The sequence below is a fragment of the Diplotaxodon limnothrissa genome, linkage group LG15, assembly GCF_057381915.1.
Source record: "Diplotaxodon limnothrissa isolate DT_005_m linkage group LG15, D_limnothrissa_male_GT1.1, whole genome shotgun sequence".
NCBI classification, from domain to species: domain Eukaryota; kingdom Metazoa; phylum Chordata; class Actinopteri; order Cichliformes; family Cichlidae; genus Diplotaxodon; species Diplotaxodon limnothrissa.
In genome coordinates, this window is record NC_140610.1 from 40780776 (window position 1) to 40802272 (window position 21497).

General features: G+C 43.1%; 1 protein-coding gene across 1 annotated transcript in view; it reads left to right on the forward strand.

Moving 5' to 3' along the window:
• adgrl2a (adhesion G protein-coupled receptor L2a) overlaps nt 1–21497 on the forward strand; it is a 90328-nt gene that overhangs the window by 54472 nt on the left and 14359 nt on the right. Inside the window, exons 5-15 of the mRNA XM_085373581.1 lie at nt 996–1796; nt 12726–13019; nt 13577–13680; nt 14551–14736; nt 15186–15224; nt 17059–17242; nt 17924–18046; nt 18445–18650; nt 19290–19463; nt 20001–20210; nt 20865–21085. Coding sequence (XP_085229707.1) covers nt 996–1796; nt 12726–13019; nt 13577–13680; nt 14551–14736; nt 15186–15224; nt 17059–17242; nt 17924–18046; nt 18445–18650; nt 19290–19463; nt 20001–20210; nt 20865–21085 — 2542 coding nt within the window. The remainder of the gene's footprint in view (nt 1–995; nt 1797–12725; nt 13020–13576; nt 13681–14550; nt 14737–15185; nt 15225–17058; nt 17243–17923; nt 18047–18444; nt 18651–19289; nt 19464–20000; nt 20211–20864; nt 21086–21497) is intronic.

Below are 21497 nucleotides of genomic sequence, written 5' to 3' on the forward strand. Positions count from 1 at the left end.
CCAACTGTAACGTTAGCAGCCAGTGTAGTGCTACAAGGGAAGTAAAGCTGGCCATATAAAGACGGTACACAAGCAGCCAAAAGATGTAAATGGGGGAATATTGGCTGCAGTCCATAGGGGCGTCCTCTTCTCATTCTCCCTGGGTGCTTTGCTACTCAGCAGAATCTCATATTGCTTGGCTTCTAAACCCTTTTCCATAGCATGCCATGGTAACAGTGTTTCCTGGCCTTCTTTTCAAGCTTTTGCTATCAACTGTCCCTTTTCTCTTCAAGATCCCTACCCTTCTCACTGTTTTCCCCATTATTCTCACCAGACCACTTGCTGCTCTTTTCTCCGTTGATTCTTATGCCTCCTTTACCTCAGACAACAACCAAAAACACCTCAAGAGACCCTTTCAAAGAAAAGAAACCAAACATTTTTTATTACTTTTCAATTTGAATGATTGTGATATTTGCACCACTTCGTAATGACGAGCCTCTCAGGTATATACCATTAGAATAGGTGGTGTAACTGAGACATCAGAGTATACACATTTTGCAGACTCCGTTGACTCCTGCTCTGTCATAACCTCTCCCGTCTGTTGCCAAGTGACTTTAGTTGGCTGCATACTTTTATTTACAGGACCAATTGTTATGTTAAGTTTTGTTTCTGTTATGTTTTCCCCTCATTTGTGTTTTACTCAACAGTTAATGTCTATGAGGCCAGTCTTCTTTTCGTTTCCGACTACTACATATTTAAACATTATGCTTAATAACTTTTCTATTTCTTTGTATTTTTTCTTTCTATGCACAAAACGTCCTCATATTGGCTATAGATGTTAGTTGTGTTTTGGCCACTCGTTGATATGTGTTTGTCCCCACTCTTATTGGACAACCTGTAAAACAAAATGAAGAAATTAGCTATTAAATCGGCTATTTAAGCGTGTATATATATATGTATATGCTTTTCACATTTTAACCTTTCTGCTTCTCATTCTACTCTTTCTCCATTGCTAGTTTTTCTTTGTCCTGGGACTCTGAAAGCTGTCGGTGAACCTTCCTTTATATTTGAAGCGGAGCAGCAAGCTGGAGCCTGGTGCAAAGACCCACTGCAAGCCGGCGACAAAATCTACTTCATGCCTTGGACTCCGTACCGAACAGACACTCTAATCGAGTACTCCTCCTTGGATGACTTTCAAAATGCCCGTCAAACCATCACCTACAAGCTGCCGCACCGGGTGGATGGGACTGGATTTGTGGTCTACGACGGGGCGGTGTTTTTCAACAAGGAGCGTACCCGAAACATCGTGAAGTTTGACCTGCGGACTCGAATCAAAAGCGGTGAGGCGATCATCAACAACGCCAACTACCACGACACGTCGCCCTACAAGTGGGGAGGAAAAACAGACATTGACCTGGCGGTGGATGAGAACGGGCTGTGGGTGATTTATGCCACAGAGCAGAACAATGGTATGATGGTGATCAGCCAGCTGAACCCCTACACGCTACGATTTGAAGCTACCTGGGAAACGACCTATGACAAGCGCTCAGCCTCCAATGCCTTCATGGTCTGTGGAGTACTCTATGTGGTCCGCTCCACCTACGAAGACAATGAAAGTGAAGTCAGCAAGAGCCTGATTGATTATATTTACAATACCAAACAGAACCGTGGGGAATACGTTGATATCCACTTTCCCAACCAGTACCAGTACATTGCAGCTGTGGATTATAATCCGCGAGATAACCAGCTCTATGTGTGGAATAACTTTTACATCCTGAGGTACAACTTGGAGTTTGGCCTGCCTGATCCGGCACATGGTAAGAAACCGTCGCCCCGATCATTTCTCCTGCAGACAATAGTGTTAAATTGCATTGCTGAGATTGTGATTTTAGTTCCTGTCAAGTGCACTTTTATATTCCTCTGCTATCCCCATCTATGTATCAAGTGTCACAGCTGACTGATTTTTAATTTAGAATCTAATATGTGCTAGATATGTTATGGGAAGCTTTGGAGTGTAGGAAAGCATTGAAGTGAGCGGGGCTCTGTGGTAAACAACACCTCGAAGCCAGTTACCATATCATAAGGGATCAGTATCATGGGGATTTGGGAGGTTTACCATCCGGGCGTTCCCTGAGTCCCTGGTGCTAAGGCTCCAGGGACCCCTGCTAGCATATTCCTTTTTTTTTTTTTTTGAGAGTGAGTAAGACAGGAAGAGAGAGAGATACTCTCACCTCTGGAAACATACATGTCTGGACAGGTGCAAAGTCTGGCCTGGGGCAAGGTTAGATAATTCCCCCAGTGATGCTGAAACTTGAAATCTCTGTTGGCCATTAAAAAGTGGAAAAAAAGCGAGAGAACCCCCCCCACTTCATTTTACAGTCTCTAGCTGAAGTGTAAGGATTCAAGGTTCTCCTTAAGACAGAAAGAGATGCAGACAAAAAAGAGACGGATCAATCATCCAGGGTCACATCGGCAGCATGTGTTTTTAATTTAGCTGTCAAGAGCTGAGCGGAGACCAGCCAAGGCTTGCAATCGTCCTTACGCTGAGAATATAATAACGGTAATTATCTTAATCCCTCCACACCCAGAATCCTAAGTCCACGTAATGCTCAGCATAGTTAATGATGAGCCACAGATGTCAAGCAACTTTTTCACAGATTATCCAAGAGCTCAATATTTATTAATGCGTTGGCTCGTCCACTTTGGTATTGATAGGGCACGGCCTAGGGCTGCTAGACTGGGTTCAGCAAGTGGAACAGCATCAGCCTAGGCAATGCAAACCAGGTCTGAGGTAAAATGCACAGGGTTCACTGGCCAAATAAAATTAAAAAATGATCTTTATAACTTGCGTGAAGTTCTTCCACTAAATACTTTATCAATATATCGAGTTTTACCTACAAATTTTGAACAATTGAGGCGTATTCTGCAGTCAGAATCCGTTACCTTATTTTAGTCATGCCTGAACATACATTCACGTACTCATTTGAAGAAATCAAAAATAAGCTGGTTTTGGGCCATTCCCTTAAATTTCCCGACAGTCACTGTAAAAGCGGTCGTGTTATTTTTTTCTCCTAACAAATGAGAATCAATTAGTGCATTATGTGTTTATAACCAGCAAACTGACTATGAAGCAGTCAGCATTGTCTTTCCAGATTAACTGATATGGCTTCCCGTATTAAGCTGTTTATACACACACTGCATGCTCAATCAACTTTTTCATTTGTTAAATGGACACTGATCACCGATAGCAAAATAAGAGGCTTTAAAAGGATCTGCCCTGATATAAGAATACACTCCAGTTGTCTGTGTGTCTTAAATCACACTGTGCTAGCTTGTTTATTCACACAGATACCTCTCAAGCATCAAAAAGAGCCCACTTCACTTCCTGTCTAGTACGTTAAGAAATATACAGTCTCTGACATCCTGCATTTCCTTCTCCTTAGGGTTTCCTTATTCTCTCATCTTTATTTTAATGTCTACAAGGACTCAGTTCTCTCCCCTTGACAAATGAGACAGGCAATTTTTTCTGGCTGTCACAGGACGCCCTCTCTTTGATATCTTTATGCTCGTTTCAGTGGCTGCATCACTGGCCACTGAAACAAGCCATCAGAATGCTTTTGTGGTGTTAAAAGTTGAACCTATACGTTTTTAGCAGCCGCGACAAAGAAAAAAGAAGGAAACTAAAAGAACATTCTCATGCACTAAAGCCTAGACTACATGCACACGCACAAAGGTGTGTTTGTGTATGAGTGTAGCAGTAACTGGCCCAAACTTGCAAAATTCTGCTGCTGAATGATGAGTTTGGCCCATTATCAGTCAGACAAACATCCAGTAGTTACTTACCGTGTAACAAGAGGATTTAAGCAGCAAAGTAATAGTTTCTTACTTTTTCTATTTGTTGAATCACCATATGGTGCACAGTGTTTTAGCCCTAAGAATCCAACATGCAAAATAGTTCCACGCTTTCAGTATTTATAGGGCTGTGTTAAACTTTTGACTAATATCTGCAGGTCGTTCTACTTTTAAAGGGAATCTCAGAGAATGAATAGAAGCTGATGGAATTGGTAGGGGCAAGACCAAAACTTTACTTTTACTGCACTTTCTGCTCTATTGCCATTTCTCAATGCACAAACAACTCAGTCACTTGATTTGATCCGTCATGGAACGCTAAGCATCAAAGTGATGCTGAGGCTTTATGCGACAGACATTTGGGTTCTTGTCAAGTCCAATAGCATTGCTCGTGTAGAGACAAGATCATCTCTTGTAGGATTATGTGGGAGTGGATGGGCTCCGATTCAACAATCAGCTCCACTGGAAGTGGACGCTATATGGGTCAGCAAGTCCCTCTCGTGGCTTTGACCAACGTCAATATAATAAAGTGGTTTTGCTCCTTGCATGTTTCCCTTCTTGCATATAGCAGCCAATGCAAAAGGCACATTCCTTTGTTGCATTTTTTAAGTGAGATGATTACATGGATTTGAATGAGGTATTCCCAAAGAGAACTCATTATGCACCCATTTCTGTGGAGAATGTATTCATGCCAAGCTCTGATATGTGGCCTCAAACCACCGCGTAAGCATCTCCAAAGCCTTTTATACCCAAAGTGGGTAAAAACAAGCTGTGACATTTCCAGGATGGGACACAGGTGAGCCTTGGAAATCTTTTATTTTATCCCGCACTGCAAAATACTACTGTATAAAAGCCCCCAGTGCTGCAGTTAACACCCACGCAAATCAAAACCGCCTCTTTAATTGTTCAAATGTCAATACATTTGCATACAGTTTCAATCTTTGCGCTGCACAGTCAAATTACAACATTCGCAAGTAGGGATCGTAAGAAAGAAAATGACCCAATTTGTCTAAAATTATAAGGTACGGCTCACCGACGCGAGTTGCCAATTAGCTTACAAAAGTCTGCATGTGGTCAAAACAATGCCCTGTAGTTGGTGTGTTATGAAAGTGCTTTACAGTGCAAAAATGTTCAGCTGTTAACAGATGCTTGTGACTCATATGCATTAGCATCACCCTAGAGAGCTTACCTCTTATAGTCTGATAAATATACAGCTCTCTAATAAGCACCACTATGATTCATTTCTGTCTTCTGTGGTGCTTACATGGAGGTCAACTTGTGCGTGGCAACATTTAGAGAGAAAACAAGGAAGGGGGGTAAAAAGATGGACACTGTCAACATCATCATTAAGCTTTCGCAGCCATCTAAGCTGCTCCGCTAAAATGTATAGAGCATGGATGTTTATGTGTCCTCGAGTTTGAATTTGTTCTTTATTATTTTTTAAGGTGTTGCGATTGTCGAGTAGCCGGCTTGGATAAGGAGGTGCCACTTCCCAGGCTCATTAAAAGGGATGCTACTTTTAGCTAGTTACAACATATGCAGTCCTGACAGTTTCGTTTAGTACGACACTGAAAAACATCTCGAAGCAGCCACACCCTTAAAAAATGTATAAATTAGCCACAATGATCAAAACCATCTTTTTTTTATTCTTTGTTTAGCCAGGCTGTGCAGTTTTGAAAATGTGTGTGAGGCTATTTCTGGTCAGGTGGTAAGAACTTTGTGTCTGCTCACTGTGGTGCAGGATCACGGTTCAGGATGGGTTAAAAACATGTTTGCCTTGACAACAATCAAGTGTGGACACAGCGGTGTGGATGGGGAGGGTATCGATGTGGAAAATCACCCTTTCTGTTTTTGTCTTCATGTTTTCTTTTCTGTCCGTTTCAGTCACATGGTTTCTCGCTGTCGTTGTTTCTGTTGCATTCAGTTGTGCTGCTTTACTCTTTCTTTTATTTCTTTATTTCTGAGTTGCAGACACTCATTGTCTCGGTTGGTGCCTGATGCCATCGGACCAAACCCACTCTAACTCTGACAACCAAATCCACATATCTCTCCTAAAGCATGTTTTACCCTTTTCACGTCCGTGAATATACGATAGTCACCTTTGGTCACAGCGATGCCAATTTTGTCATCAGTGAAACCGAAGCTACACGCTGCCATGGCGTGCCTTCAAATTTGTCGTCACAGGCTTGCCTGTGTAGATTTACAAGCACGCGTCGTCCCAGAAGACCGTTTTAATAAGAACAACTACTCATCCATGGTGTCCACAGCTGTCCGTCGGCGCCTCCGCAAGCAAGTGCAATCACGGTGTAACATTAAGCACCGATCACATCAGTGCCTCGTTTCTGCTTTGCCCTCCAGCTGATCCAAACTAGCAATTTTTTTTCTTTTAAGTCCTCCTTCTCTGTGAATGTACACGAGCTGCGACTTAGATCCACATGTTTGCATTTTGCAAGCATGTCGTCACCCATAGGCATCTGTTTGACTTCTCTGCTGAAGTCGGGCTAAAGCCTAAGTCAGACTGCTCAAATAATGCCTAGTGAGAGCAGTGCACACTAAATGAGTGGATTTGAGCAAATCCTTAGCTCTGCCTCATGGGGAACTGCACACACACAACAGGGCAAAGATGGCCATCATAACATGAGCACGCGGCTCACACACTGCTGGCTGTCTTTAAGAAGTCATTTCCACTGTTTGTTTTTTTTTAAGGATCAATATTTTCATTATAAAAAAAAAAAAGTAAAATCCAATATTTCCCATCTGTTCGTAGTTGGATTTTCTACTGATAAATTCTTGGTAAGTAACTATTCGCCTCTGTCAAGGTGACTCTAATTCTGACCGCACAAGCCCGGCCAGCCAAGGCTCAACCAAATGAAACACCTCACTGCAGCAAGTCTGTATAAAAATCCCCCCACAGCGAGCTGACCTCTTGGCAGGCCTGCTTCTTGGTCGGAACAGGTAAATTCAGCAAGTTTCATATTTTGTTGAGCGGCTTAAATACGTCCCTAAATCTCATATTTTTCTGCCCAGGTGCATGATATTTCCAATTTTGTCAGCTAAATGTCTCCATTGTTGCTTTTAGAATGCAAAACTCTCTAATATCTGTCCGCCTGCTTCAGCTCTTTATTCCTCCCCCGTATCTTTTTAAACACAATTTAGTTATTCTGTCTACATCATAACACCGCTGTTCTCCTTTTTGGTTATGATATAGGAGTGAATTTAACTAGGCTGATGAAAAAGGGAAATTCCACAATGGGGATTTGGACTATTATTCACAGCGTCTCAGATATTACTTTTGTGGGATAATAACGAACCATCCAGTATCTGGTGGCAATAAAGGCTATTACACATCAGGTTAGGAGGTCACCTGTTTCCTCTGAAATATGATCACGATCTTTGCTGTTACTCCAGCACTGAGCACTGGCCACTGGATAAAGAATACCATTTCAGAGCTTATCCCACAGTCCCGACCTGCTAGTTGGAACTTCACTTGGAATGCAGCCTTACAAGCTGATGTTACGTTAGTATAAACAACATGGCCAAATAATCTCCACTGACAGCACACAAGATGTGGGCAATAGCAAACCCGGGGTTATGATTTAGAATGTCACAAAGAGTTGTTTTACATAAAGGGGAGGAGGGGTGATTATAGTTACACTGAGTCCTATAGCCAAGGGGATCCACAGTCTCTTGTTTGATTACAGTCTGACTGTGAAACAAGGCGTATTAAAAGAATTATTACTCAGACATCACAATGGTCCCCCATCACTCCCTGACACACGCCTTTGAGGAGATTTATTTCACACAGGCGTGATTATTGTGTCTATGGGAGTCTGTGTTTCTCTAATCTGCGGGTTTGCATGGATTTCTGCGTTTTGCAGCTCCCGTGCTCACACATGCACACGCAGCCGCTTGGGTGTGCATCTCCGTGCGCTCGTGCACGTGCATGTGACTGCCCCAAAATAGATACCCTCTCCTGTGCACAGCGTTGCATATCAGTCTGCCTGGCACACTTTGAGTTAACGCTTGAAATTTGAGGCACGTACGGTTCAGAAAGCTGCAAGGAAAAAAAAAAAGAAAACAGGTGGCAGTCTGGCAGCTGCTAAGTCTGTTCTCCATACATTTTGTGTGTGAGAGTGTATATGAATGTGTAAATGTGTATATGTATGTCTCTGCTTCCTTCAAAGTGTGTGTGTGTGTGTGTGTTGCCTCCAGTGCTGCTGTGTGAAACAGAAACACTGGAGACAACAGAAAATAACATAATCCAACTATTAGGTTCCCTAAGACATAGATGTGTACTGTACACACCTCACAAGGACATGACTCATGGGAAATTATATGAATTTTCACTCGCCTTTCTTAATATTTACTGCTGATACACAAGCAATCATACGCTGTGTTCCCTCCACAGCTACAAACGCGGCGTAGAGTGAAAGATGTGTAATCCAATTTCCTTTGTGTATTATTGTTATTATTGGTAGATATCAAAATGCATCACAAACATATTATAAATCATCACGCTGTTTCGTACTCAAGAACAGCTCCATTTCCATATGAACTTCGATGCAAGGCGGGACCCGGAGACAACGAGCGCCGTGCGCGCTGGAAACAGGGACGCATCAGCAGTATTAGCACAGAGAATTATTTACAGTTTTTCTCACACTTCAGCGCCTTATTTCAATTAGCCTGCGCTCAGTGTCGAGCGGCTCTAAAGCCGATGGGTTGTTCGTTGGTCCCCTTCCCAAAAGCCTATCACGGGTCGCTATTGATGGCAGAAACAGGCCTGGATCTGTTTTGTGGTTTCATGGGCTCGTTAACTTTTTCCCCTTTCATGGGCGTGTGATTACCACAAGCCTTTCACTGTAGCACAAAAAGGTTGTTTTTTTCCCTCTCTCAAAAATGGTACAGTAGGTACAAGCGGTACAGTAAATCTCTTAAGCAGCTTCACTTCCCATCATGTGATTATTCCATGACAAAGCAGGGGATAGAGGAGGTGATAAGTGACATCCAATAATTATTTTAGCTTTTAATGTGGCAAATTAGCTGAAACGAATGCTAAACCACTTTCCCTTCCCTCACAAGATAAACAGCACCTGATAATGTGTATGAAACATTACCCTGATGAACAACCATGCGGTGCCTACTGAAAGTGAAGCCATTAAACATAATATAAAAGACACACACGCTGTCGGTTTTCATTTGTCACCTCGCCGTGAATACCGAGTCCTGGTAAAGTCTCATCTGGCCTCTGTGTGTGTGTGTGTGTGTGTGTGTGTGTGTGTGTGTGTGTGTGTGTGTGTGTGTGTGTTGCGTCCATGCATATGCTTTGCACTGGCTCAAAACTTGACATGCTCCTCTCCTCGATTTCCCATCTTATTGTCTGTCATCAATCCGAGGCCTGTAACCCCTGTGTGGTAATAACCGAACCACCGAGATACATTCAAGTGCAACAATGTGTGGGTGTTGAATCTCACAAAGAGGTTATGAATAAGTCTGCCCTGACTAGTGGCAGTGCTTTGGAGAATATCACTCTGTGCGCTCCCACTGTATGACAGCTAATTGAAGCTTCCCCTTGGGCTGAGTGCAGCACAGACATAATAATCAAGGATCCTGTCCTGGATTCGATATATAGCCCGAACGTGGGATTTGCTTCTTTTGTCATAATCAAAGGAACGTCGCACAGGGAAAGTTCAGGAGTGTCAAGGCATGTGTTGCCACAATGTAAAACAGAACTATTTGCTTAATGTTATGAATCTGAAAAGGTCTGGAAAGGCCTGCTGCAGCACCGCCAACAGATCGATAGCCATCCCTCACTCGGCTCTGCTTGCTCTGCTTATAAAAACCATCCACTTAGACATCTCTGTGAAGAAGTGACTACCTGAGAAGAGTGTCCATTTTAATGCCTTTGGGTTAATTCCTCCTAGCGTTCATTGGATTAAATTAAACCAGTCTATGGCATAACGGTAATGAGATTATTGTGTTTCTGGTAGGATTACGGGATGACAAGCTACGTACACGGGAGCAGCAGTGGTCAGAGGGGCTGCATTGTTTATGCACGGATCTCTGTGGGAAGTGTAGCCTACATCCACATTAGCCTCGTTTTCACACTGGAAAGCGGATTAGTTTGCATCATAAACATGACATGAAACCTCCAAACTGGATTAATTGAGCCATTTTAAATAATGCGTTTTCTTCCCAGTACTGCTCATTAACGAAGCTCTGATGGCGTCCAATCAGAGCAGCAAGAGTTTTATTGGGGGTTTTTCGTAGCTAACTGATTCTTTGGTTTTTTTCAATCCACCCCGCAGCCCTTTCTGTAAGCCACAGGGTCGTCCCTCTCAAACGGAAACCCCTCAGTTCAAGCTCTATATCAACAAGAGTCCAACATTAATTATATTCCCAGCTTTGCTGTTGACAGCAGGCACCATCAGAGAATAAAAAGATTGCGGTCGTTTTAACTAGCGCGTAAACCCCAACATCACAGCAATTTTTTTTTTTTTTTTTGCATGTAGTCCTGTTGAATGAGAGTATAGACAAGATACAGTTGTTAGTTGACATGCAAAAGGAATGTGCTTGGATTACAGCAGATGCCTCTTTGATTTATTGGCTGTAGTGGTGAGCCCTTTATCTCGAATCACGCTGCCGAACAGCAATTTATTTTCATTTCATTTCTGTCTGGATCCTAAACCTCCCACCCACAGAGACTGGGATTTTTAGCCTTATCATCTTTCATACTTTGGAAATGAGAAACCCATAAAGGGGCCCCACAGTTTCTTGGGAGCCTTGTGGAAGTTTGCCAAGCAACTCTGACCCAGACATTTATGAAGAAACAACGATAATCATTTTAACACTGCGTTGACACACATTCGTTTCCTTTAGACCGAGCCGCAGCATTGATTGCCACAGCTTGTAAAGTCAACCAGGAATCTGCAAAGCTTGCTTTCACGTCTCTGATTCTTCTCAGTGAGTCTTAAAAAAGAGAAAGAAAGAAAAAAAAGGGCTATAGCAATAAAAGGATATTGGTGCAGAATAGAGACAAACATTTCTCCCAGCCAGCTAAATGCTGGTGCTGAAAGGACACTAAGCACAGGTTGTCTCTCAACTGCTGTGACAGGCTGTGCAGCCAAGAATTTCACTGTGTTGAGTAAAAGGATACAGGTAGGGGAGAAGGGACAAGAGAAGGGGGGATGCTGAGGTGAAGCCAGCCGACCAGCCAGCCAAATCTGCCTTCAACTCAGTGTCAAAACAGCCAGTCAGCTGTGTACACCTTCATGTCACCTGCTTGTGCGTGTGTGTGTGTGTTTGTGTGTATGCCGTCCTATAGCCTCCCTCAACAGGAGGGAGCACAGAGAGTCATCTCCTCTGGTCAATAGAGCCTAATTCTCCACAGGTGGCAGCCAGCCTCAAAGACGATTCCCTTCAGCTCCACTGTGCTGAAGCTTCTGATCCACACGATGGGGCCTTTGGTGATGGAAGAATTGGTGTGTGTGTGTGTGTGTGTGTGTGTGTGTGTGTGTGTGTGTGTGTGTGAGGGTTGAGTCAGATAAGAGGCGATAGATATGGAACCAGGGGTTCACCAGAACGCCGAAAATGTCTTCTTATTGACCCCACTCTTATTGAATTTTCCCATCGTCGCCCTCTGTTTCTCCGCTTCTCTTGCCTCACCCCTTCCACCTCAGATTATCTCCTCGTCCTCACTTTCTGCCTCGTCTCTACCTTCACCTGTTATTTCACAAGGTGTTGCAGCACCGACAGCAACTGTGCTCAACCCCGGCAGTGTAACAGCACCTCTTCGCATTTTCTGCATGCTCTATAGGCAGCCTAATGGAGGAAATCAAAGTACTCAAATGCGATTAGATCGCATAACGTTCAGAGCTCCTTTTGATTGATTCGGCTTTTTTCTGTTAAATTCAACCAACAAATATGTTTTTTTCCGAGGTGGTTGTTCTGCTTTCTTTTTGCACTTGCAGATTTATATCAAATAGTCAGTGTTTATCAACATTTCATCTATAAAGCTCCCTTATGTTCAACTTTTATGAAATGTAATTACAGCGTTACTCTCACTCCTCCGGTGTATCACATGAAAAATGTCTTCATAGTTTTTCCTTAGTGGCTCATGTTAAATGTAAGGACTGCACTATTTTTCTCCTTTCCTGGGACTGAAACATATTGTTTTTGCCCGGGGCATTGGAAGAGTTACTGCACACCTGTTTTATCAGAGTATGAGTTGTAGGGAGAAACAACTGTAAAATGAATGTTCTGCCACCATGGCTGCACATACAGGTTCCGTGTTGCTCTAGTGAAATTTAATCAGCCATGCCACAAAATCTTCCAGGCAAGAATGATTGCCAGGCAGGAGGATGTTACTGTAATTATTGTCTTGTTCGCTTCAGACTGAGTGCCTTGGATAAGCCATAGTCAACGGGAAAGCAAATACGCTTGTTGCACAAAGCACTTAGTGGCAATTTACACAACAGGGTACTTGGATGTATAAGCATTACAGCGTCGAACGTGTTGAGGAAAAAAATGGGAATGTTGCTTACAGGGGGCGCCGTTAAGGTTTAGTTGTACATGAAGACTTCTGCCCACCAGAAGGTCAAGCTTTGAAAAGCTGCCAGGTTGAATATTCTTAGCAAATCCTCGGTATTATGTGTTTTGCACAACAGGGGTGCCACACTAATGAGCTGACCTCACACAGCAACCGCAGGTCAACTTACCATTTGGTTATTATTTTTATTCACAGCACTGCATCGTGTTTTCGGAGGCTGAGAAACACTAAATGTATCCCAGTGAGATCCAGACTCGTCGTGTTCTCCCCCAACCCCATCCAACCCAGCGCAGATCACACAGCGGCGCTCCACCCAAATATTGACTTCTGTTTTTTCTCTCCCGTTGCACAGCACCGCCGTTTTCAGAAGTCACCACGACTCCGCCTACAAAAACGACAACCACCACAACAACAACCACGGTGCACTGGGGTGTGGACAACAATACCACCACAACAGGGTACAAGGAGCGCAGCAGGGGAGCGCCCAGGCCACGTCCTGTAATCCCACAGACTCCTTCCCCTCCGCCCCTGGAGTCTTTCCCTTTACCTGAACGCTTCTGCAAGGCAATTGAGAAAAGAGACATAATGTGGCCTCAGACCCAGAGGGGCATGCTTGTTGAGCGACCTTGTCCCAAGGGAACACGAGGTAAACAGGGCCGTCTTTCCTTCTCTCTCTCTCATCTCAGGGCCGACTGCTCGCTGCGTTCAATATGACCCGACAGCTCTCGAGAGAACATCCCCGTGTTTGTTAGATATTCCTTTTTTCTCTAATTATAAAAGATTTAACTTAAAGGAATCAGCAGTGGCTGTTAGCGTAAGCAGTCTCTGACTGACTGAGGCTCAGCTGTTTGTTTGTTCCTCATTTGATTGTATATGAACTCATGTCACTTTGTAGCAATAACAGGCTAACAAAATTAGTTTTCTGTACATTGTCTCGATAGACAAAGTGGGGAAAACTAAGAAGAAACATCTGCTCAGGCTTATGTTGTCATGTGCACAAAAATGTTTTGGATTCATATATGTTCTACATATAAATACTCAATTTGCATGATTGTGTTGCTTGTGTGCAATTTCTTCCTTTGATCTCTGTTTCTGCCTTTGTTGTTCAGCGAGCAGCCTCATAAAAAATATGTATTTGATTTGAGTTGACTGTTCAACTTGACTGTTCTCTTCTTGTTTGTTTTCTTGGTTTTTTTCTGTCAGGCACAGCATCTTATTTATGTGTCCTTTCCACCGGGGACTGGCACCCAAAGGGCCCTGATCTCAGCAACTGCACCTCCCACTGGGTCAACCAAGTAGCCCAGAAGGTTTGTATGAGCTCTGCCTCGCTGTTTTCCATCTAAGTGTTTTTCTTAAAATAAGGAGTAGACAAAAATAATGTGTTCCTGTAAAGGACGTCAATTGCAAAAGTAAACTATTCACTGGAAAAAAAATATAAACATGGAAGCAAATCTGGGTCAGAATCACTCGAAAGCAGGATGACAAAAAGGGCTGATGTGTCCTATATTTTTGGTTTTATAGAAGACGACTACAAAAAAAGAAAAAAGTGAAATATCGGAGTTAAAACGATCCAAATTTTGTGTTAACAAAATAAAATGACACAAACTGCATTATACAGAGGGACAGTAGGAAAGGCACCATGAAGCTGCAGTGTGTATAATTGTGTATTTACATTTTAGTGATTTTGATTTTACATTTTGGTTAGTGGTGTAGTGGTTAACACCTTCACCCAGTTTGAAACTGGGAGGTCAGAAGCTGGCCCATAAATAGGACGGTTGTATTAGGAAGAGCATCCGACATGTAATCTGTTCCAAATCCACCACGTGGACTCGTTTGCTTTGGCACCCGACTCGGAAATAAGGGACAAAAGTACCTGACATTGTGCCCTTTGATTAAAAGCCTTTTACCTTCTGTATAATCTGCACCATAGTCTTATTTTGCAAACCACTCTTTGTAGACTTGTTTTTTTCTTTTGCCTTAGCACACAATAAAAAAAGAAAAAACTGCCACTATAGCAGCTTCTGCTGTGTGAAGAAAACATTAAACCCTCTTTTCATAACCAATATTTCAAGGACTCATTCAAGTGTGATTTTTATGTTAGAAACAGAGCTGCAAAGAGCCCTCCAAGTCTGTCTTTTCGTATTCTCATTCGCATTACTCACTCTCTCCCCATGCAGATCCGCAGCGGTGAAAACGCGGCTAACTTGGCCAATGAATTAGCCAAGCACACCAAAGGACCCATCTTTGCCGGGGACGTCAGCTCCTCAGTGCGCCTGATGGAGCAGCTGGTGGACATCCTGGATGCGCAGCTGCAGGAGCTCAGACCCAGCGAGAAGGATTCTGCAGGACGGAGCTTCAACAAGGTAACCAGATCCTCCACATATTAGCAGGGTATTAAAAAATATTACCTCAAGTTTCTCCCCAGTTCCCTCTTACTGAATGACTCTGCATAACTTACATCGCGTTTATGCTTTACTGATAACTTAATACTTCTTTAATACAATAGCTGCGTTTTATTAGATTTTTTTCACCAGATTACGTCAGCAGTCTGCTTTTCTGTGCTTTTCACTTCAAGTTCAGCCGAGCTGGGAAACAAACAGAAAAGCAGTTCTGATTTTTGAGCAGATGTGTATTCAGTGTCATGAGTGTGATCCACCGGTGCCATTTGAGACTGGTCGTTTTATCAGTTGGTTTTTCCATCCAGCGCTCACCCCTTTATTATTTCTACCAATTCTTTACTCAAGCTCGTGAACTTGTGCAAATTACATGTCTCTATTTTGTATCTGTTCTTTTCCTTCTCAAACAAAAAAAGCTCCAAAAGCGAGAAAGGACATGCAGGGCATACATGAAGGTACTGAAGCAAAGCTTCTGCCCACTCTGCTTGCAGCTGCTGTCCCCTCTATTCCTGTACTACCGTACTGTATATGCCCTAGCCCAAGTTCAGCAGCATGCACCCTCTCCACTGTCGTGTACACCCTCCTCCCTGTGCTTCCTGCTTTTTTGAGTAATTGCTTCACACAAAAACACAGTTGTATTCAAAGTGCTTCCTAAGTCAAAGAGAAGTCATCTCCAGTTACTTAGGTGGCTTCTTTTTGTAACTGTGTACGTGTCTTCTTTTTTTTCTCTCCTGTATGCATTGACAGCTATGGTGTATTTTGTTGTTTCTTCCGTTTGTCCCTGTTATTATTTTCTGTGTTTACTCAAGACTGCACACCTACATGAATAACAGCACAACTCAAGCAGACATCCTCTTCTTACATCCCCCTCATTATTCATTTGATGAAGGATTTGCTGCTTTGTAGTGATGTATCAAAACTCTTTCTACGGATCGTTTCCTGACCATTCACAGCCTGCAAAGGGAAAATCCACAAGGGCGCAGGTTTGAGGTCATTAAATGAATGCGTTTCATAAATTAAAGGTACAAATCTATAGCTCGAGCTGGTTAATAGGGTTAGTGCAGGTCAAACGCTTTTTTTTTTCTTTCCCTTTCTTCCCCAAATGCTTTCACAGCGTTGGGTTCGCACATCAAAGTATTTTGGCTGTATATATATATCCCCCCACCATCAGGGACATCAGTGTCCTCCACCTGCCACCAAAGTCACCCCCCTCAATCCATCTCTCCTTCGGGAGGGTGTTAAAATGGATCAAGCTAATTAGCCAGTCAACGGCCGTGTGCTCGTAAAGGAGGCAGGGAAACTGGAAAAAAGCAAAAAGCACATACGTAGTCATATCGCCGCCGCGTCGCATCATCGTTTCGCTTTTTAAAGTCAAAACATTTCGATTTGACTTCCGAGAGGTTATGTCGATGTAAATTACAGCAGCATGAGAGAGGATCAGGGACAGGGATTGTTGAGTCATCAGTATCTGACATCTGACGCAACTTCACATTAGCCCCCCCCCCACACACACCCCACCCTCTCCTCCAGCCGTCGCCAGCATTGATTACCTGATTAGACGCATTGATTTTATTATTTCCTGAAGAAAACCCTGCATCATTTATGCCCAATTTATCCTCCGTGTTTCCTGAGCTTTTAGATGGCAAAAAAGATGTAAGGGGAAAAAAAACAAGGTTTGCATTCACGGGACAAACAACAGTTTAGCAAACTGCACACTTTTGGTTGACTTTTCGAGTGCCTTTGCAGGGCGGCTTAATTACTTGTTCTACAGTAAAGTGTTTGAAGAAAAGGAAAGTTGCTGCCCACTGAACTTTCCAATTAGAGAGCTTTAATTGAGATCAGCCACGGAGACTTTGGCTTTCACCAGGCCGTCTCTTAATATCCTGTTATCAGACAGACGTGATAGGCTCAGTGCACTGTGACCCAGAGCATCGACGCAACATCCTTGGAAAAGAGGCCGAGCATCGCTGAAGCGCCTCGTCTCCTCCGCTCTTTTAGCAGTTCTTCCTTCATTAACATCACATTAAAAACATTTTTTATTGTTTTTATTTTGAAATGTGTTGCAAGTATATGTTTACATTACATATACACCTGAGAAACAGACGTCCTTTCAGCTTCCTCACTTTTGTCCATTTCACTCCTAACGACGTGACACTCCAGCACAGCGTTTCACTAACTCACATCAGCGTCTGCATGTCACAGCTCATCCACAGAAAATGTCACTTGTTTCCAGACACTCAAGAACCTTTGTTTTCTGTGGATTTGTTTCGGTTATCTGCTTTAATACAGGCCATCGTGGACACGGTGGATAACCTTCTGCGACCAGAGGCGCTCAAATCCTGGCAGGACATGAACAGCACCGAGCAAACTCACGCAGCCACCATGTTACTGGATACTTTGGAGGAAGGGGCCTTCGTCCTCGCCGACAACCTCATGGAACCGGCTATTGTCAAAGTCCCAGCAGATAATATAAGTGAGTAAAGCCGAGTTTGCGGTAAGCAAATGACAAGCGTCCGTGATTGATGTGCGCCTCGGCTAATTTGATTACGCTCAGTTCATTGAAAGAGTAACTCCTGTGATAGCAACACAAGGCCGCCTCATAAAAAAGGACTTTGTTTTCATAATAAGGGTTTAAACCTCGGGGGAAGTGAAAAACAAGGCGTATTAGGTTTAACAAGTCGCTTACTGACAAAGTGATGAATATCAGACAATTAAATAGACTGGATTCTCTGATTGCGCACGCTTACTTTATAAATGTGTGCGTCTAGACCTTGTAACTCTATACACTAATGTGAACATTAGCCTGCTGTGCAGGCAGAAAAAAGGACATTGTTTATCCAAAGCTCCTCTTCCTTCGCTCATTTTCTTCAGCTGATAGACCGAACGAGAGAGTCCTTTGGTTTCTCTCAGCACCGTTTTATTCATATTAGTGGGAGCACCACTGGGATGAAACGATCACTGTGTGAGTGACGCTTTTATTGCGTGGCGCACTGTCACTAACATTTAGAGATGTTTAAACAGCTCGTGTAGAAATGTCAGGAAGAAATCGTCTTCCCTTCTGCTTTTTTTCTTTTTTGTCTCTTCTGAATTGACCGATTTTCGTTTTTTTTGTTGTCGTTCTCTAACTCATCCCCTGCCTCTCTGCTCTTGGCAGTCCTGGAAGTGTATGTTCTCAGCACGGATGGCCAGGTCCAGGATTTCAAATTTCCACAGATCGGCAAAAGCGGCATCTCAATCCAGCTCTCAGCCAATACTGTTAAGCTCAACAGTCGGAATGGTGAGTTAAAAAAGCAACGATAGCGAGAGGAGCTCGGTCAAAGTTAACTCTGGTAACTCAGAGACAAACAAAAGTGATTCTTTAGCGTAGGAGAAACTGTGAAATGGATTCATTTTCAAGAGACTGAGTGCAGTTTATCTCAAAAACTCCAAAGCTCTGCGATTTTAAACCTACAAATAAGGCCATTTGTAGCAAATATATCTCACTTCTCTCATCCATGCAGATAATTGCTTGAATAATTTAAATTCAGCTACATTGAAAAAGATGCAGTCAGTTTTAGAGCTTTCTCGTCCTCTGGTCTTCTGCATATTTTGTCTTCACTTCTTTTAGGCCCCTGTTGTTTTAATTGCGTCGCTCTTTCCCTAATCTGGTGTTTCTTTAAATCTTTCGCTCCGCAGGAGTTGCCAAACTGGTTTTCATGCTCTACAAAAACCTGAGCCAGTTCCTCAGCACAGAAAACGCCACCATCAAGATGGACAATGACGCCTACGCCCGCAACGTCTCGGTAGCCGTCAACTCGGACATCATCGCCGCCTCAATCAACAAAGAGTCTAGCCGCGTGTTCATTAATGACCCCGTGATTTTTACCCTGGAGCACATTGATGTAAGTCCGCCTGCAGGAACAAATGGACGGGCCATATTAAAAACACCAGGAGGGAAGATCTAGAGTAGACGGAGATGTGCAATTTGAATTGTAAATGTCTGGCTAGGTCAGTCGGCAGTTTATTTAAGTCATTGAACATCAAATTAAAGGAGTCTTTAGAACCTAAGTGAATTCTTAATGAAAACTAATTCTTTAATCAACATTGGGATATAAATGATACCCATTTTCTTTTATAGTGAGGGAAATTAACTCCTAGATTAGCCCTACAATCTAGGATGAAATTACTGGAGCACCAATTATCTTTCGTCTTTTAAAGTTGTCACTAGAGTTCCCAGAGGGCCGCGCGTGACTCCATTCTTTATCAGAGAAATTGTGCAATTCCAAAGACATGCCGTCAAACAATTATGCTTCTCTGTTATTAAGGCCTCGTATACGCGACCATGCTTCGGTTGATTTGGCAAGCATGTGCCAAATGAGATACAACATATGAATTGCTTCATAAGAGCTGTGAAGTGAAAAATCCTCATCCATATCAGTGCAGAAAAATACTTTCTGTGAGTGGGGGGTAAATGGCCTCTGTGCTTCAATTTCAGGAAGTCAATTATTTGGACACTTAACCATATCTCTTGTTATCTGCAGATGGAGCACTACTTCAACTCCAATTGCTCCTTCTGGAATTACTCTGAGAGAAGCATGATGGGCTACTGGTCCACCCAAGGCTGCAAACTCCTGGACTCCAATAAAACACACACCACCTGCTCATGCAGCCATCTCACCAACTTTGCCATCCTCATGGCACACCGTGAAACCTCGGTATGTCCAGTCTTCTTTCGTGCCCACCCGTAGCATTGGAGGATTTTTGATTAAATCAAGATCAAACCCTTAACATTTTAGTTTCTAGGCTTGAATATTAAAGCAGCTAAAGATTGCAGCTATCACGGTGCGGTTTAATGAGTCGATCTGTGCGTACTGGGTTGTTTTTGCCAGACTTTTTTCATCTTTCAGCTTGATTTGAGTGCATCTTCTCCAACACGTAATGCTAATTTTACACCCAGAAGCAAACGATAATGAAATAACCACAATTATTGAAAGAGAAAGATTTTTTTAATCAATATCATCACCATGGGCGCCCGCAGATATGTCATGGGATAGGGATGTAGTCCCAAAATATGAAATTGGTTACTCTGTGTCCTTTTGTTGCTCCTGATTTATCTCATTATGCCGGAATGTAAATGTAAGCAGTCATTTCTTCGTTTTAGTCCTCAATTATCAAATCTAAAAGGAGAGGCTACCATTATTTCCCTCAGAGCTTCACACGACCCTCTTTGTCATTTCGCCCTTTCGCTTCAGGCCAGCAGTGAAGTGCACGAGCTGCTCCTGACCGTCATCACTCGCGTCGGCATCGTGGTGTCCCTCGTCTGCCTCATGATCAGCATCTTCACCTTCTGTTTCTTCCGGGGCCTGCAGAGCGATCGCAACACCATCCACAAGAACTTGTGCATTAATCTCTTCATTGCAGAGTTAATATTCCTAATTGGTATCGATATGACGGAACCCAGGGTAAGCCGGAATGATTTCACCCTATTGATTTGGTTTTGATTCATCCTCTCTCTCCTTATCGCCTCTCAGCCCTCACACAAAAGACCCTTCCAGAGTAAAATGGATAAGACTTTAAGCATTGTTTGTTTCTAGCCTTCCCCACTTGTCCCTGACATGACACGAGTGGAACAGCACCATTAATATAGCTTACTAAAGGGACATGTCTTCCGCTTGATGGGTCTTTTTCCCTCTTTCCTTTGAAGCTGCAGCGACGATTGCTGAGCAACGGCAGCTTTTTTCTGTCTTTTTTCACAGCTCCAAATAATTAAATCTCCTAACTCTAACCCCACAATACTAATGGCATTTAAATTTGTACTGTGCTGATGGAAAGCTAAACCTGTGCTTAGTCAGAGCCCATGTGGTGAATGAATATTCATTGTTTTTCTCTGCTGTTGAACGAGACGCCCTGAAACGACGATCTTTTCAGGGAGCTTCAATAAAAGATGGGGTACACGATGTACAATTTTCACTAAAAAAACAGCAACAACAACAAAAGTCAGATGGAAACGACACGTGTCATCTTGATGTCGAAAGATTATTTAATAAATTTCACTGTGTCTCCTTTGCATCTTGTTCTTTGATTGTCTGAATCTGTTGTTCTTCTGTCGTTCTCAGATTGGCTGTGCCATCATTGCGGGGATCCTGCACTTCTTCTTCCTAGCTTCCTTCTCCTGGATGTGTCTTGAGGGAGTCCAGCTGTACCTCATGCTTGTAGAAGTCTTTGAGAGCGAATACTCGCGGAAAAAGTATTACTACGTGTCTGGTTACCTCTTCCCTGCCATCGTTGTCGGCGTCTCAGCAGCTATTGACTACAGGAGCTACGGGACCAAGAAAGCGTGAGTGCAGCTTCTTTTTTTCTCTCTCTCTGAAAACATTCTTGGAAATGCAGAGCAGACATGCTGGATGCTGCACTGTGTGGGCTTACCTGCTGTGGCTGCGTGTGGCAGATTTTGAAAAGAAATCCGCTCGTCATTTCTTCCAGCACCTTATGTGCATCCCTGGAGACTACACCAAAACATTTGAGCGCCTTTTGCCAGGGATGGGCAGCTGTTCAATTTTTTATGTCATTTGAAAGTGGCTGACAGACTCAACACTGTGGTTTCAGGGGAGGCTGCAGCTACATTAATGCCTTTCTGTTCAAAGACCCTCCTGTGACCTCTTGTTTGTAAATGCTGTCTTAAAGAGGAGAGCGCAGTGCAGGGGAAAAAAGCCTTTTACATAGATTAATGGCTATATCACAGCTAAGAC